General features: G+C 43.1%; 1 protein-coding gene across 1 annotated transcript in view; it reads left to right on the top strand.

Moving 5' to 3' along the window:
- Positions 1-1,880: 1,880 nt before the first annotated feature.
- The window catches only part of CD109 (CD109 molecule), a 75,469-nt gene continuing 59,381 nt past the window's right edge, over positions 1,881-17,968 (top strand). The window contains exons 1-2 of the mRNA XM_086608272.1: positions 1,881-1,951; positions 2,297-2,457. Of these exons, the coding sequence (XP_086464398.1) occupies positions 1,881-1,951; positions 2,297-2,457 (232 nt within the window). The remainder of the gene's footprint in view (positions 1,952-2,296; positions 2,458-17,968) is intronic.

Here is a 17,968-nt window from a genome sequence, read left to right as displayed (position 1 = left end):
AGGACAGATGAAATAATATTAGTAATCCATTTCTTCTCTTACTTCCTGCTGTAGGATTCCTTGATTGGCCTTTTCATAGAAGAAGAGCTCAAATACATATGCAAAAGGATATGTAATTACCAAGCTCTTAGGAAAAAAAGGGAAGATAGGAGTCTACAATGCTGTTGCACAACTGGGCAAAATCTGTGACGTGTAAGCACTTTCACTAATGGACTTTTGGGCTTCATTCATGCTAATGAATTAAACAGTGCCAGCAAATGTTCTTGGGACTGGAAGTTGATTGTCCCTACCCTCAAGCTGACCTTGGCATTGTTTTGTCCTGTGCTCTCTTGAACAATTTGGTGGTGCAGTTTTGGGGTTAACATGGACCGTACCCAATAGGAAGTTCGGATGTGGCCACTTTGTTTCGGAGACTAAGAGAGCTGATTAGTATGGACAGGTATGGTGGAGTGCCAGCTGGGCTCAGTGCCAGAGACTGGAGAAACGTGTACTGTGAGTAACTTTACCATCCGAGGCTGAGGTGCTTGGGATGCAGCACTACTTGTAAGCACTTTCTCTCACCATCTCCAAGAAAAATCGTCATAGTGACTGTTCATCTTCTCTCCCTGTTTCTCACAAGCAACAAGTTAAGAACTTACAAATAACCACAGCAAACGTCTCCCAAACTTTGCCTCATCATGCACCTTCTGCAGGTGAGGGGCTGCCAAGACTGGCCTTCAAGGCTTCAGTTGTGGCTGGTGTAATATCAGTCTTTCCCTAGTCTACAGAAATGGCACCTTCTCTCCTGTCACTACAAAGAATGGTGCTCCAAAAAGAATCAGCAGAGGTAGGAAAACTTACAAAAGCACATTTAAAAGATGTGAAAAGACTGCATGACCACCTGGGATACTGTTAGAGCACGGTGTTTAGGAACATTTGCTGTTCATGTCTGATTTTCATAAGAACAAAACATGATGCTTCTATTCAGGGCTGTAACTGACTGTATTTTGCCTGCGTAACACATTGCAGAGGATGCCAGCCCAGCACTTCTCAAGAGACAAGACTTCAAGAACTGGGTGGAATTTCTAAATGGATTAGAGTTGTGCAGGGATGAAAGAATTCAGATTAATCAAAACATGGTTAGATGTGTCTAGTTTCCACAGTTACGACGAACGTGCGAAAAAAGCAGAATCTCACCCCAACTGCTTCCGTGCACTTTTTGGACTCTGAAAGTGGGTTGAGATGCATATGCAGACATGACCTTATTTTACAGGCATTGGGCACAGAGGACAGTCCAGCCAGAGCTACACTACCAATCGGTTCATGCCTAAGTAGCTACGAGGCTCTTTGAATTTCTGCCAGGACCGTTTTCACCGTTCAGACCCACAACCATTCCCGACTTGCCTCCGAGCCTGAGCCCCACGCCAGCACGCCTCGGCGGGCTCTCCCAGTCTCTCCAGAGCAAAGCCTTGGCGAAACACGGGCAGTTCCTGACAGCACTGTCCCTCTGCTCGATGCTACAGGCAGAAAACATTACTGTCGGTGTTTATTTTATAGGCTGTTGCGTTCGCCTGAGATCCTCACCCTCTCCCCCCAGCTGCATCTGCCTGAAGATGGGTGGAGCGAGGGCTGCGGGGAGCAGACACGCACCCCTAGATACAGAATTGTAGCTGTATGCGTCCCGCTGCTCGGCTGCCCTCCCACCCGCCCCCCGCCCGGGCCGGCCGCGGGAACGCCCCGTGGGCGCTCATGCTGCTGCCGCCGGCGGAGCGCGCCTGGCGCTGGGGCAGCGGCGGCCTCTCCCTGTCCCTCCCCCGCCCGCGAAGGCGTCTCCTGCCCGGCCCCGGCCCCGGCGCACAGCGGCGGATCCTCCGGGCTGCGGGCAGCGCGCACGGAGCGCCATGGCGCGGACCCGCGGCGCTGTCCGCCTTCTCCTCCTCCTCCTCGTCCTGTGCAGCTCCGCGGCGGCCGGGTACGTGGGGCCGCTTGGGCCGGGGCCGGGAACGGGCGGGTGCGCGGGACTCCGCGCCTCCCCTCCCCGCCCGGCGCGGAGGCTGCGCGGGGCAGCGGGGCGCTTCCCCGGGGGCTCCCCGGCAGCCTGTCCGGAAAGCGGGCAGGGCAGCGCTGCCTTCCCCCGTCCTGCGCACCCGGGGCGGGCTCGGTAGCGCCTGGTGGGTGAGCGAACATCACCGCCAGCCTCCGCAGCGGAAGAGCTTTGCAACGAGTGTCGGACGGTATTATGTGGACGCTGTTACTTTTTTTGACGTTGTATTTTCACTCCCTGCCCTTTCTTCTTCTGCCCGTTTGGATTTTTCAGACCTGCGTTCCTGGTGGCAGTTCCCTGGAATATCAGGCCAGGAGCAAACGTGACTGTTGGAGTAGCTCTGCTGCCAGACAGCCCGGCGCAGGTCACCGTAAGAGGAGAAGTGATCAGAGATAACGAGACCATCTTGAGCAGGGAAATGGTCTTTGAGAAAGGTAAGAGAATGGAGTTGGTCTGGAAGGATTTAGGTTTGCCTTCTCCCACAAATATTTTGTTGCTCCCAAAATACCACAGCTTCTAAACGGTACTAAAATAGGAACTTTATTTTACCAACTAGAGTCACTTCTAGGAAAATAACCTTGTACTCTGCTGGCTCTGTGTGCAGGTGAGTGACTGAGCTGGATAGCGAGTGGTTGCATGGGTGTGCTAACTCGTTGTAAACTCTGAAAATAATCAGATAGTAGCAAAGTACGATGGATATGGAGTTTCTGAGGAGTCAGGAAGTACTCTGGTCAATGTAGTGGGGCCACCAAAGAAGAAGTCGAGGAATTGGTGCTCACTGGTAGGCTTGTTGTTAAAGTGCAAGGTGGAAGCAAGTGGGATAAAGCTAAGGGTGTAACAAACAGGTGATAAAGCATCTGGAGCTGGCTGCTTCTCTTGTCCTAAGAAAGGGAGGACCTGAGGACAATAGGAAAGTGGAGATGACCATGTCAGACACAGTTACTTAGAAACTGTGCATTTGCGGAAACAGAATTTTTTAAGGATCAAGAACTGAATCATGGGGCAGGTTGGGGATTGAAGTAAAGTAAACCTTAGAGCAAGCTGATATAATGTATGCCTCCTGGGCAGCAGAAGAGGATGTGGTGGCAGTTTTGAGTAGTTGGAGAACTGCTCATTTGCATAAAGAAGAACTGGGAACAGAAGCATAGAGATGTCCTGCCTGAGATTGGCCCTCATGAGAAAGAAAATATTTTATCTGGGTAATCCAGCTTTCAAACTGCTCTTAGTAGAAGGCAATGTAAATTACACTTAAACTCTAACTTTCTATTTGTAACTTTCTATTTGTCAAAAGTAGAGTTTGGGGGCAGTATGAGGTCCTAGAAAAATCTACCCTGCTGTAATGCACTTTCTTCTTGTTGATGTGAACTAATTTTTCTATTAATGTCTTATAGTTAGTGTAGATACCTTAATTGGAAGCATCCCACCTTCCTTTCAAAGCCTTCCTGAAAGCCTACCTCTCTTTGCAACCTGTAGAGAAGACTAAGACTTTGAGTACGATGGAGTGCATTTGACCAGATCAAAAAATTCATGGCCCCATGATGCAGAAAAGCATATCTGATCGGAACTCTTCTTACTATTTCAAATATTCTGAAAATGTTTTCCAGAACTATGCATTGGCAGGTTTTACTTCAGGTTAAATATTCTTTATCCACTCAAATTTTGTGTTGTTATCAGGTATACGTCCTCCAGCAGCCAGTGTAAAAGCATAACGCGAGGCAAATTTCCAGTAGTGCTGTGACTAATTAAAAAAAATAATCTAAGAATTCATTCTGATTTAAATCAAATTTATACACCTGATCTGTTAGTGTCCAAATCTAACATTAATAATCGTGGTGATGTATGTCTAAGGAAATTACTTTAGGAGAATGGATTTGCTACGACCTAAAATCTGCGTATAAGTAAACAGACTGGCTGTCATGCCTACCATCCTTTATCTTAAGTCTCCATAACATACTACATGCCATATTTAGGTTTTGCTTATTCAAAAATACAGACCAAGCCTATTGGACGAGGGATAGCAGAGGATTCAGCAATGGATAAAGGAACATTCTTATTCTGTGGAGAAAATAACTTTGATGTATTTATTATGCTATTAGTTGTGAGCTTGCCTTTTTAAATTCACAGTTCCCCTTCAAACATTTCCTGGCAGTATTTTGATACAAAACCAAAACAAACCCAAACGGATTGATTTATTGTATTTAAGAGAAAAACTGTCTTCTCCTTTTCTTCCTCTATCTATACTGGCTTTTACTTCCTGCTTCTGTTCTTCTTAACATCAAGTTCAGTGAGCTTTACATGAGTTTCAACCTCTCTGTTGTTGTCCTTTTCAACATTAAAAAGCAGACAAACAACTGGTAATTCCAAGCATGCGAAAATATGTGGATGTCTCTATCTGCTTAGCATACAAAATGATGCTTGACACTGAGAGTTGCTGAAGTCAGTGGGAACAGTGGGTGATCACGAACAGGCATGACACTAGATCAGGCTGGATACAGTGAGGAAAAAGGAGAAATACTGTTGTGTGTTACTTGAAATACATGGTTTGATTGTTAATTTTTAATCTTTTTCCTGTCTTTTAAATATATATTTGAATTTTCCATACTTTTTTACTTGATACATAGAACAGCAAAAAAAACCCACCCAACCCCAAGATGCGGAGCATGCAGTGTATTTCCTCTTGCAAAAATCTTAACATTTAGTATGTGGTCATCCAGTTTTTAAAGTCAAGTTATATAATTTGCTGTAATTTGTTGCCTGTGAACAAATACGTGAGCAAAACTGTTACAAGCCAGGAGTGGGGGAACTGCGGTGTAACAGAAGATGCATTGTTGAAGGCACGTATCCAAAGGTGCTACAGGAGTGAATCAGTTGTGAATAGAGTTACTCAGAGAGAAAGCAGTTTGGCAGATAAGATTCTAAAGCTTTAAATTCTTCACTGAAGAACCAAACAACCTTAAGATAAATACGTAGTGATATTGTAATGGTGTTAGTCTAAGAATGTGACTGAAGGAAGGCTGGAGGAGGTTTTATTAGGCCAGCTGTTGAGTCGAAGGATAAAACCCAAACATATCTCCAGGCACACAAAATCTTTGGATGACATCATTGCTGTGTATACTAGTGCCCAGAAAATGTTGCTTTATCTGTCATTTGAGTCCATTAGGTTACACAGAGCGGCTGATACACTGGTATTCCTGTTCCTGTGGCGCACAGGAGTTTGCTGAGTTGTATTTCTGTGTGACTAGGCAAAATGTCTATTAAGGGTGGCAGGGTGTAGCTGAGGTTGTTGACTGTACTGAATATCCAGAAAGCTGGAACGGATCTCCTGCTTTGATTAGGCTGCATATTCAGTGACACTGTTGCCTAAGCTGGCTCAATTATGCTCTGTATTTTTCCTTGCATGGTGACAGCAAAAGCAGGGGATTAACTGCTTTGAGAAACTGATCTGACTGAAAAGAATGGGTTTATTTTGCTGATTTTTTTTTAGACAGACAGGTTCCCTGATTTGGTGTGCATACATTTGTGCTGATGGAGCTGAGATGGGTGCAAAGTTGGGAAGTGGATGCTGGAGGTAGAGGACAGACTGAGAACACCTTTTTTATTAGTGCTGTTTAATCTTGCAGGCCAAGTTCAGTCAAGTATCTAAGCATGAAAGCTATTACATACCTGCCTGACAAAGTGCATCTGCAAATGCTTAAAGTTAAGGATATGCTCTATTCTTCAGCAGCAGCTCAGTATGGTACATATGCTTGTCTTTAAATTTCTGAGTTAGCTCCATAAAAGGATCTTGTTGAATTAGAGACACAGTTATTTTTTCCTTATCTGATAAAACTCTTACTTTATATAAGAAATTAAAGTGCGTGCCCTCTGCTGGTTGATAAAAGATTCACCGTTTTAACGTTACTGGAAGTGAAATTTTGATTTCTTGGCCGGTAGAGAAAGACTTTAGCAGTGGAGCTTGGTTCACATCATTACCCAGCTTTTCGCATAACAGAGGCAAGAGTGCCTAGTTTGTATTCTTTGGAGTGAGTGAGAAAGTGCACACTCATTTAAAGAAGTGCTGGTATTTTAAGCTCGGCTCAACATACCAGAATCCAAATGTACTGTAGCAAGGGAGATTCTTTAAGACTAATGCTTTGGTACAGAAATGCGGTTAATTAGATTAGATGTACTGAATTTCTGCAACCAGAATGTTGCTGCTGCAGGTAAACTTTGTGTGAGCAAGCACAACCAAAATAAAAAAGGTCAGTGCATCACCAGGAGAGAATAGGTTTCCATGGTTTGCAGCAGACTCCGGAAAAACACTAATTAAAGCTGTTTCTGTGCACGTATCAAGCCTTGACACATTTTCTGTGGAGATGCAGTATCAGAAAAATCCTCACCCTGATTGAAAATGACTGCAGAAGATAATGATGGCTTATGTGCAATTTGAGCTGTTGGGTTTTCTGGGTCAACAACAAAAAAAAGAGATGGGAGTAACAGATAGGCAAGTTCAATTTTATGCGTGAATGGCTTGATTTTCAGTGATTACAGTGAAGGGTGACTCTTGCCATGCATATTTATCCAGTCATTGATCAATAAAGATGTAGTTTGAATTGGCAAGAAGTGTTATCTTACAGCATTTGCTACCCAGACATTGCAGTGTGTGTTAGTGTATGAGAAACCTTATACCTTAGTTGCGAGAGCTTTTGAAACATCTGTTTTCCTTGTTGGTGCTAGAAGGATTTGGAAAGAATAAGTAGTATGTGAGTTGAAAAAACAAATTAGTTTTAAGAAAAACTTTAATGTGTAATGAGGTGTCATCGTTTATCCAACTGCATGAACGATTTTGATTCTTAAGAATTAGATTTTGTTAGAGCTAATGGTAGTTCAGGTACAACGTAATGTATTTAAGGCACTGCGAGTGAGAACTACTTTGTGAACTGAATAATCTGATTTAAAATAGAATGTGTAGTTTGGGTTCCTTGTAAATTACTTGTACGTGTTAATTAATTTGCACTGCTTTTCTGTACTTCCAGAGAGGAGTAAATGTTCTTGTTAACAGAGGTACTGAGCTAGAGCATGATAAATAGTCAGCTAGGATTTTTGAAACATAATAGAGTTTGTGAGAATGTCTGTCAAGCTCAGACATGTAGTGATCCTCTGTGTAGACAATGGAAAAATCTGCTTTTACCAGGAGGCATGTTTTGCATACTTAATAATATGGTTCTGACCACATTTGTATGTGAAACAGTGGAAACCACCAGGAATAGCAAGCAGTAAAGTAACAGCTAAATGGGAATGAATAGCCCAAGTACGCCAGTCCCTTTTTCTAACCTTGAGTTGCCTCTGTACCTGATTTCAGAATAAAATGACTAACTCACTGGTGACCACAAAATCTATGCTGAAAATCTGTGGGGTAAAGGGTTTTGATAACAGTTTAGTGGGACAGCTCCTTTCTGCCTAATTCTGCATCAGTGCCTAAAAAGCCAAACGGCAAGAGAGCAGGAGTCCTATGATTTTGGGTCCATAACCTCCACCTCCAAACGTACGTGTAATTCTACCTCATGAAAAATCGGTTGTCAAATAGTCAGCACATGCAGATAACCTCTGCAAAATCAGAATGATGCAAAAGTTTTGAGGAAGAAGGTGTTGGGGCTGGATCCAGAGACAAGGGAGCTAGTAGAGAAGAGGACGATCTCACATGGGCGTTTGTATTCCTATAGTACATACAAGAAAAAAACCAACAAGTTTCTGTGCCTGTTGTTGAATCCATCCTGCTAATAGGCCCATTAAGGAGTTTGCAGAAAATGGAGATAGCAGTCCCATCTACTACTTGAGCTTTGCTTTATTGATTAGATGCTGTTTGAGATTTCAGGGAAAGAGTCCTTCTGTGGCTCAAGGCTTATATGCTTGTATGTGAGGTCGTTGTCATCCCATGTTCTTTACTGATATTCAGCCAAGGAGAGTGTGGCAGACTGAGTGCTACAGGCTGTTTCACAGTACCTTGAGAAGGGTGGAATAACTCACTCATAGCAGAAATGGTGGCAGTGGGGCAACTCTTACAGAGGAGGGAATATTGCATGTGCCAGTGTAGGGTTCCCTGTTGCTACTGTGAACTGGAGGAGCTTTACAGCTTTTAGGAAAGGCAGGAGAGAGAAAAACAAAGTAAAGGCTGTGAATTTGGGAGAAAAAAAATTACACCAATAAACAACAGGAATTGAGAGGTAAGATGCTATCAGATACAAGAAGGAAGGGAAGCAAATGGCGAATGCTCTTGAGGGATTCATATTAAAGGGATAAGTACATATTACCCTAACATATTAGAAGGGTAAGAAATAAAGTCACTAAACATGATCTTGTCACTGGCCAAAAAAAAAACAAGGAAGGAAAATTGTGTGTATAAACTGAAAATGAGATCAGATTGCCAAGGTTGAGCTTAAAGGAGTAGCATGGGTAAGAAAGGACAAAGCTGGAAAGGCTGAACTGTGAGTAGGGAAACAATGTGAAGGATAATAAGGCAGGATTTTAAAATATTATATTAGTAGCAAGAAAGCTATCAAAGGATGTGGCTTGCTACTCACTCTGAGAAGGGCATTAGTCAGTGATGCTGAGAGGCAGTACGTGTTCAGTCTTCACTGAGAAAATCAATTGACTGCCATGGAAAAAGAGTTAAGAACTAAGGCAACAGAAGAGGAGGAACAGGTTAAAGAATACTTCGGTAAAGTAGATGTTTATGCCTGATAAAATTGCCTGTAGAATATTTGAATTGATTGAAATAAATTTAAAACTGCTAGTGAAGTTTTGAGAGCGTGAGTGAAGAGAGAAGTTCTGAAAGATTGAAAACCTGCAAATAAAATGTATTCCACCATGGGCTGGCAGGGGTTGTAGGTGGAGAAGCAGTGGGATATTGTATTTTGACTTTCGTAAGGCTTTCGACAGTCTGGCGTGGCACTCTGACAAGCCAGCTGGCGAAGCGGGGACAGCATGGAACTCTTATTAAATACGTTTGTGTCTGGATGGAAAATAATATTCACAAAGTAGGTCTAAGTGGTTCACTCAAACTAGAAATAGATTGTCCTGACACTGTGTTGTTCAGTATGACTGACATGGATGAAAAAGGGAGAATGTTTATTAGATTAGTAAAGGGGTGGCAAGGATGCTAGGAGGAAGGATTAGATTTTGAACTCATTTTGGCAGTACAGGAAATGATTAGGGGGAAAACTGTATTGCGATTCACTAGGGCAACTGCATAGTTCCACTCTCGTTGAGGAATAAAAGAGCGTGCATTTACTGGACAGGGAACAAGGTGAGGCAGCAGTCCTGTGGAAAGGGGGTGTGTGTGGGGTGGGTAATCATTTAAAGGTACTGAAACGTGGAAGCTGGCAAGTAATACTGTGGTGCTCAGGAAAGAAGACAACCTCCCTACTCAGATGTTTACAGAGAAATATTTTCTGTAAGCTATGAAAAAGTATTCTAGTAATCTTCACAGCTCTAGTTACGCATCCTGGGGAATACTGTGCCTGATTTGAGGCGTTCCTCATGGAGGCTGTGAACCAACTGGAGAAATTCCAGGGAAAGCAGAGGGAAAGATCGGAGAGATCTCAGGAGACAAGTTCAAACCAGACATAAAGAGGTAGGCCTTCACATGAGATGGAAATAAATTGTGGAACTCCACGTCCTAGATATTGTGCATGGAAAATGTGATTGCACAAATTCATCAGATGAAAGTCCATCAAGGGGTGGTCCAGTATAAAGACACTGATTTTGGCTTTTCAAGCCCCAAGCCTCAGATTGCATAGGCTGGGAAGAGTACTCAAAGAAGGGTCACTGTGTACATGTTCTGTTTTTACGCTGTTCAGATGTCTGTCCTTGACCATTGCTGGAGACTTTTGGTTTGACCCTGAGAGTCTCTTCTACGTTCTGGAAAGCATTTGAGGAGAGATGGGAGGTGGGAGGAATTGGGATGAAGCATCAGGAGAAGTGTGCTATGCACCTGGTTATTACCTCTCAGGTACATAAAAGGTAGCTTTAAAGAGAAAGGGGTGAGAGCAAAGTGAATTTCCAGATGGGTCTAGGGCCATGTTCTTAGTGGTGTCTAATTAGAAAGAGATCTAAGCTGAAGTCTTGAGGGTTATAGAAGTACCTGCAGAGGCAGAAAGCTGCTGAGAAATTCATGGGTCTCCAGTCATACACAGGTGACTTCTCCTTTCATGAGACTCTTAACGACTACCTGCGTTGGCAGCCTTGCTGGTTCCCATGCTCTGCTATCCTTGACTACCTGTTTGTGAAGGCAGAGTTGAGATCCTATCTACAGAAGTTGAATAGCACATGACAAGACATGGTGCTGGTTCACCTAGATTCACTGCAGTCCAAATAAGTATGTGTGTAGAAAACGTGGCCAGAGTGACAGACTCCTTCTCCCCCACTTCTCCAGCTTCCTGGAGGTGTAGCTGTGAGGTCCAGGTGCTTATTTTGTATGATTAGGGAATTATGTTGCCTTTATATACCGATGAAGGAAGTTTCTGGTAATGATTTTATATTTCTAAACAATTTTGTAATCTCAGAAAACTTATGTGGCTTTGTCATCACAGACTCTGAATGCATTCCAGAAAATGGAAGAAAACCTATATTGAAAATAAACCGCTTTCTTTCACTCCCTCTAAGAGGGAACTTAAATAGTTTCCGAATGTTTTATTTACAGTGAATGAGTTTGAGAGGTGACTTGACTTTGGAATTTTGCTCCAGCTGCAGCAATTGAGGTGATAAGAGTGGCATTAATAATTCCAAATCTCTGGCATAGACAGGCTTAGCCATATTTTGTCCTAGTATGCTTTCCCTATGGTTTAAGTCAGAATAAAAACTGCAGCTGTTTTAAATTGCAGTAATAGTGGCCTTGTCTGTGTTCATTTAGTGGACATCAGAATGGGTAATAATGATGGCCCACAGTGCCTTGAAAGCAGGATGTGGAGATGCTTGTGAGTCTGTGTGTTTGTGTATAGTCGCCAAGGGAAAACTAACTGAATGAAATGAATTTCCCATTTAGTTGTGTAAAAGGCTTAGGTCTAAGATTATTCTGAATTGTCTGCATAGTTTCATAGACTGGATCTGATGTCAAGAGATTTTTCTCTGAAGTATTCAAAACTTGTCTTGCTAACAGCTGTAAATTTCATAGGAATATAGTTGTTTGGGTATAGTAGCCAGTAATAATGTCATGCGCGTGACAAAAAGTCCATGGATGACTTTTAGAGGCTGATCTTGGGAAAAAGTTGCAAAGAGCCTGTACTTGTGTTTAAGTGTCTGGGATGGTACCTGCTGGATAGCTGTCAGAAGGTCTCTGATTAAAGAGATGATTTAGTTTTAGAAATTTGAAGCTGTTTTGTTTTCCTACCCAGCATGCAGTGTCTCAGATAAACCACAGAGTGTTTTAAGTATGGTGTTCTTGCAACTGGTCGCTCTCTGACCACTCAGCTGAAAGTGATATTAGTAGTATAATCCTTAGCGTTGATTGTTTTACTTTAGAAGACTAAGTGGAGAATTAAATGTCTCAATTATGACCTTAGTCTAAAAAGAAATTAGAAGGGCTTATCTGCAAGAAACTTGGTGCTTGCTTGTGGAAGGGATCATGGATGCAGCAGGGCAAGGGAAGGGTCACCCAGCATCAGCAGTGTCTGTCTGTCTGAGGGGATGGGAGATGGTGTTTTTTTTTCGGAGGTGGATCTGGCAGTGCTGGGGAGAGAAGGGCTGAACCTGTAAAAGGGACAAGCAGGAAAGTATCACGACTCCTTTGCCCTGTGAAGCAGAAAGACACAGGGAGTGCCTTGGTGAGGGGGCAGAAGAGAGCAAGGAGAGCACCGCTTCTCTTCATACCTTCTGATAAATCTGTATCTATTCTGTTCTGGCTATGAATGTTGCTGATTCTGCTTTCTGTGGTTGGGTTTCCACCACTCTTCTGACCCTGGAGTAAAAGCAGATTTGGGAAAAACCTTTGCATTTAACTGGAGAAGGGTTTCTTATGATGAATTGTCCTAGTTGTCAGGAAGATAACTCTACTTGCTGCACTGCAGACCGAAGTTAGAACTTGCGAACGACTGTAGAGTTTGGTAAAATGTGACTTTAATCACAAAAACATCTGTGCATGTTGCTTTTCTCCTGTCCTCGAGCGCTGCGGCGCTCTGTTTCTGACCAGACCCTGAGGTGATAAATTCTGGTCCAGTTCAGATTATTTTTTCTGTCCCTTTATGCCTTTCTTCATAGACAGTGCTGCTACCTTGCCGCTCTCTCACACTTCATAATTTCTGAGTGCTTTTAGCCTCCAAAATTGCAAAAAGGATTGGGAAGGATGGGGAGGCAGTGAAAATAGAAAATAGGGAAATGAGTGGCTGTGGAGGGAAGGGTACATGGTGCTGTCAGGCAGGAGTGGTTTAAGTGGCTTTGTGGAGCAAGTATATACCCCTTTACTATAGGTCTGTTGGCTTCATTTGGCTTTGGATGTCAGCCTATGTACTGATGTCCACTATCAATCGCTATTGCATGTGTTTTGAGTGTTGTATTGCCCCTCCTTCTATCATCTGGTCCAAATTTAGCCATAACTTAACAGCAGGGGCTCACACTGTGTGTTTTGGGCTACTTGCATAACTAACCAGTGCTAATTTGGGTGCTAATTTTAGGATGATAGATGAGGAGTATAACACATCTAAAGAAAACTGTGAACTCATGAGATTTGCAGGCCTTCTTTTCTGAAGAAAAATTTTTTTCACTCCCTGGACAGTTCAGGCCTTGGTGTTTATGCTTTGTTTGTTTTTTTTTGTTTGTGTTTTTTTGTTTGTTTGTTTGTTTTGTGTTTTTTGTTGTTGTTGTTTGTTTGTTTTGTTTTAAACACAAAAATAGTATATATTTTGGATAGGAAGAAAAATCTGGAAGGATGTTGAAGAACAATATTTTTTATTTCTCTGGTGTAAAAATGAGTTTTTGAAATAGACTCCACAGTAGAAAAAATTCCATTTACCCCTGCAAAGCAAATGCTTTTCTGTAAACATTTCCTAAGCATTGATATGTGAACACAGTTGCCAGAAGAAAGACGTGGCATCATTTCAGTGAATCAATCTGAAGTGATTCCAGTTATATTTTTCCGTTCTCACACAGGACTAAGAAGAAATGAGGACGTAGGTAGAAAAGGTCAAGTGAGAAAGTTGGTTTGTAGTAATACCTGTCATATGAGGTAGAATATAGAGTCAAGACCTGAGTTTGTATAAATTAGTTGGAGACTGAAGTGCTGCTGTACTGGTTTATATTGGCACAAGCTCTAGTTCACTGTGCCAAGCCGTACAGTCATTTTTCTGGAACCTCTGTCCGTTTTGGGGAGTGGAAGCTGAAACATTTAAGTCTAGTCCTCGTGCTGTTGGTGTCAGCTCAAGAAAGGGTAGCATAAGTTTCTGGATTTGGGTCAGTCCCATGCAATGGGAAGAATGCAAGATGCTATCATTTGTGCAACTCTCCATAAGTCTAAAAAAAGATGCATGTATTTGACTCTGTAGAAAATTTTCCTATTTGCTTTGCTGATAACAAGACTATTAGACCTCAAAAAAATGGCATGGTGGCAGAGTATGTTAAAAAAATTACTTAATTGCCACTTCTGTCTATACTGGTGACATGTCTCTATCACACTGCCTTTGGTTCCTCTTCTGCTGGACTGTCCTAAATGCCAAGGACTCTGAGGAAGAGGAGGCAGGACAATGTGGCGTTTGTTTCCGAACTATTTCCATGTATTTCCTCAATGCGGTATTTACTGAATGAATACAGTACAAGCTTCAGGAATTCTGTGAGAGAAATTATTTTGTGAGTGATGAGGAAAGATATTTTTTCTCGAAGGACCATGTGACTTCTGTGAAGATATTTTTGGTTGTTTATTTTTTAACTTTCCTCATGATTAGTCTAGAATGGTCCACTGATATTTTTTTTTTTGCTTTCCTGCCTCCCCCTGCAGCTAGGGCATGGCTCCCAGCTGGTAGTTTTCTTTAACTAATCCCTTGCGGTAGCAGGGACCCGTGCTCTCTCCTGGCTTTCCCCTTCATGACCCATTGCAGTTGTCCCTGTTAGTCCGCTACTGCAGAGAGCAGATGCGACGAGTCAGGAGGAAGCGTTTTGTGGTCCGCAACGCTCGGTGCAGGTGGCGTAGCCGAGTTCTGGGCTCCTTTCTAAACCTCCTTGTACTACCTGGAATTAGTTAATCATTGGGAGCTGTGTTTAATAACTGAAGGGGTTTCTTGCAGGGGTACGCTGAAGGAGGGTGACAACTATTGACATTTCTGGGGACAGTGGACTCGACTGATGTCATGTGTGAATTATGTGGAAGTGTTACACAGTAGACGAGAGTAAAAGTGTCCAGCTGGGCTTCCAGCAGAACAGTGCCACGCACTAGCTGTTGGACCGTGATTAACTCCTGAGAAACCTGAGATTGCTGTACCGTTAAATGTAACTTCAAGTCATCAAATGGACAGAAAAATGTGGTGAATTTTAGCAATTCAGCGTTGGCATAAAGGAAATATTTTGCCTGTGGCTCTTGCCTGAGCACATCCAAAGCCATCCCTGGGCATAGCTGAGCAGAGCTCCAGGGAATTAATTGCAGCTTGGTAGTCTCTGAGAACATGGGAAAATCTTGCATGACAGGGAAATTCACTGCAACGCTGAAGAGTTTCGGATCTGCCCAGGCTGCTCAGTTCCTAACAAAATAATTACGTAGTGACATGAATTGGAAGATTGCCTCATGCTCCGGAGCCTCTTTTATGATTTTCACTGCCTGGGAATGAGACGACACTCTGGGCTTTGTCAGGGCAGCCAGGGAGGCTATAGCTTCCTAACACTGCTTCAGAAGGTAAATGCTTTCTGAGTTGCGCGAAGGAGGAGTGACTGTGATTTAAATCTGCCTCCTCCTCAGCTGCTTCCCACTCTGCATCACGGCTGTATCTAGCTCAAACCTGATGTTAGGTCTCCCAGGCCTGGGAACATGGAAGAAACACAGTATTTCTGTCTTAAGATTTCTGTCTTTTGCATGCTAGTTGTTCTCAAAATAGGTGGAGGCAAGCAGGCACTGCCCTGATGAGAAAGCTGCAAGGTACCTGCCCTGTTATGTGAAAGGTTGCTTTGAAAGCTGTTGGATGCTGCACAGGGCGCCCTTACGGTGCGTGTGTACTCGTGTGTTTGCATTCACATGGGTAAAGATGGAAATAGAAACCCCCCCCGTGGTGTGGGCTATGGTATGAATATCAGATTTGTGCTCGGTGTCTCCCAACTTAACTGAAGTCACTGCTATAGCCATTGCTACAATTAGCTGTGTTGAATAGATTAAAGCTAGTGTAGCAGTACTTACCATATATATGTGTCCACTCAGACATGTGTGCTAAATAAAACTAAGTTCCTGTTCCTTGTTAATAACTGATTATAAGCAGTCACAAAGGTTTTGTGGTTGGTTTTTTTTTTTTTTTCTGGTGACACAGTGTGGTGGGTTGCGTAATACAAAACCCAGCTTTAGCACAGCCTTATCTCACAAAGGAATGGGAACTAGAGAAGGGTTAGGCTTTTAGTATATAACCGAGAGAAATCTCAGGAGGCAGCTTTACACCATCTTTGTTGTTGCTAGTTACCCTACATCCACCCTCCTTTACCAGTGAAATATCATAGCCCCTTAAAAAAAATTCTTCCTAGTTAACAGTAACTCCATCTTTCCTGAGTTAGGAAGACACAAGTTTTTCTTTAGCTAAAAAAATGACTCTTTTAGTGCAATTGTTTGGGCATGGAGCTGTTTGGGTAGATGTTAGGAATAAATATATTAGCCAGTTGAGAGGGGTTTATATTGCCTACGAATTAGGTACTCTGCAAGACTCTGTAATTCCTCTCCTGTAGCTGGCAGTTGTCGTGTAGCTCGGTGTGTCAAGCAAGCTTGGCCAAGTGTGGGGCTCCCTGCCACTGTGCAGTGGGACAGAGTGCCCTCTGCGCTGGCTACTGAGAAAAGAAATGCATATTTTGCTTGAGAGTCCTGTCTGGAAAACCTCGAAGGCCAGTGGGGTTGCTCAGAGTCAACGACTGCATGGGGTGCTTCTCGAGTGAAGAGGAGAGAGGAATGATAGGAAAAATTGTGGCTTTAACAGTAGCATAAACATGTTATGGAAAGAACTGTGTTGCTTAGGGCCCGATGCCACCCATGCCCGTTAAGCTTTTGAATGCTAAAATGAAGTACCGGAGTATGCTACCCACAAACTGCATTTGTGGAATGTGAGTCATTTGGTTTAACTCAAGTTATAATTTGAATAGATGGTACATGCTGGACAGGATTTTTCCTTTAGCGCTCTGGCAGCAGCCAGGGCAACCTGTGTTCAGTCCATCGAAACTTCCTTCTGTTTACCACTGTCAAAGGAAAGAATTCCTTGACTTTTAAAATTAACAATTGTTGGAGTTCAAATGTCAAGTGATTGCTTCATCTTGGAACTCTTTTATGTTCATGATCAAGAAGGATGTAAGTTAAATAATTTTATTTTTTTTCTTATTCCGTGAAACAAAGGTGTAAAAGATAGGTATAAACCCATTGCTTTTTAGGAGATATAAAAAGGTCTAACTGAATGGAATCAAAAAAAGAAAGTAGAAGTCAATATGAGTCAGCAGCGTGCACTGGCAGTCAAGAGGGCAAACTGCATCCTGGGCTGCATCAAACACAGCATAACCAGCCAGTCAAAAGAGGTGATTATCCCGATGTGTTCAGTGTTGGTGCAGCCTCACCTTGAGTACTGTGAGCAGTTCTGGGCCCCATAATTTAAGAAGGGTGTGAAGGTGCTCACAAATGTGTCCAGAGGAAGGCAACAAAGCTGGTGACAGGGCTGGAAAGAATGCCCTATGAGGGCAATGAAGGACATTGGGCTTGTCTGGCCTGGAGAAAAGGAGGCTAAAGGGTGACCTCATTGCTCTCTACAGCTTCCTGAGGAGGGAAGTGGAGAGGGAGGTGCTGAGCTCTTCTCACTGGTACCCAGTGACAGAACACGTGGGAATGGCTCAAAGCTGTGCCAGGGCAGGTTTAGACTGGACATTAGGAAGCATTTCTTTACAGAGAGGGCAGTCAAATCCTGGATCAGCTTCCTAGAGGGGTGGTCGATGCCCCAAACCTGTCAGTGTTTCAGGGGCATTTGGACAATGCCCTTAATAACATGCTTTAACTTTTGATCCGCCCTGAATTACTCAGGCAGTTGGACTAGATGATCATTGTAGGTCCCTTCTGACGGAAATATTCTCTCCCTCTCCCTCTCCCTCTCCTTGCCAGAGAAGTAATGTTGCTGGAGACTAGATTTCATACTTTTGCAGCCCTGTGAAAGGTATCACACATCTTCCATCAACCATGTAAGGGAGGAAGGGATGGAATGGTTCTATCTGGTGAAGAGTGGTGAAGAAGCAGCTTTAGGTTGCTGTAGAGGTAATGGCTCAGTGTAGACATACTACCATGCTGCTTGCTTTTTTCATAGCAGTGAAACCATCAGGTAGGAGGTTACTACTAGAGAGAATGGCCAGGATTAAGGCAGTATTTTGCTGTTTTGCCTTTCTCTAATTACCTGTAATTTAAAGTATTTTCCTTTTTTATTCCTTCTAGAAAAGTTGTTAATTGTGATAAACAATGACTACATTGATGACTACAAAAAGTAGTCGCTTATTAAACTGCAGAGGAGATTAATACAAAATATCCTGAGTTTCTCTTACATGTGAAAGAGTTGCAGAATTAACTTCTTCACAGAAGCAGAGGGATGCTTTGGTCTTAGGGCAGTGGTACCTGAGAGGGCAGTTGTTCTCAAGGACAGCAGTGCCAAACCATACCCTCCTTGTTCAGGTAGCTCCCAGCTGAGGTGCTGTTGGCACCCTCAGACCATTATTTAAGTGGACCACTGCATTTCATTTTTCCTGGGCTATTCTTCTCTGGCTGATTCTTTTAGC

Source organism: Tauraco erythrolophus, chromosome 2 (assembly GCF_009769465.1).
Source record: "Tauraco erythrolophus isolate bTauEry1 chromosome 2, bTauEry1.pri, whole genome shotgun sequence".
NCBI classification, from domain to species: domain Eukaryota; kingdom Metazoa; phylum Chordata; class Aves; order Musophagiformes; family Musophagidae; genus Tauraco; species Tauraco erythrolophus.
The sequence above is the reverse complement of the archived record's forward strand: the minus strand, read 5'-3'. Positions and strand labels throughout refer to the sequence as shown.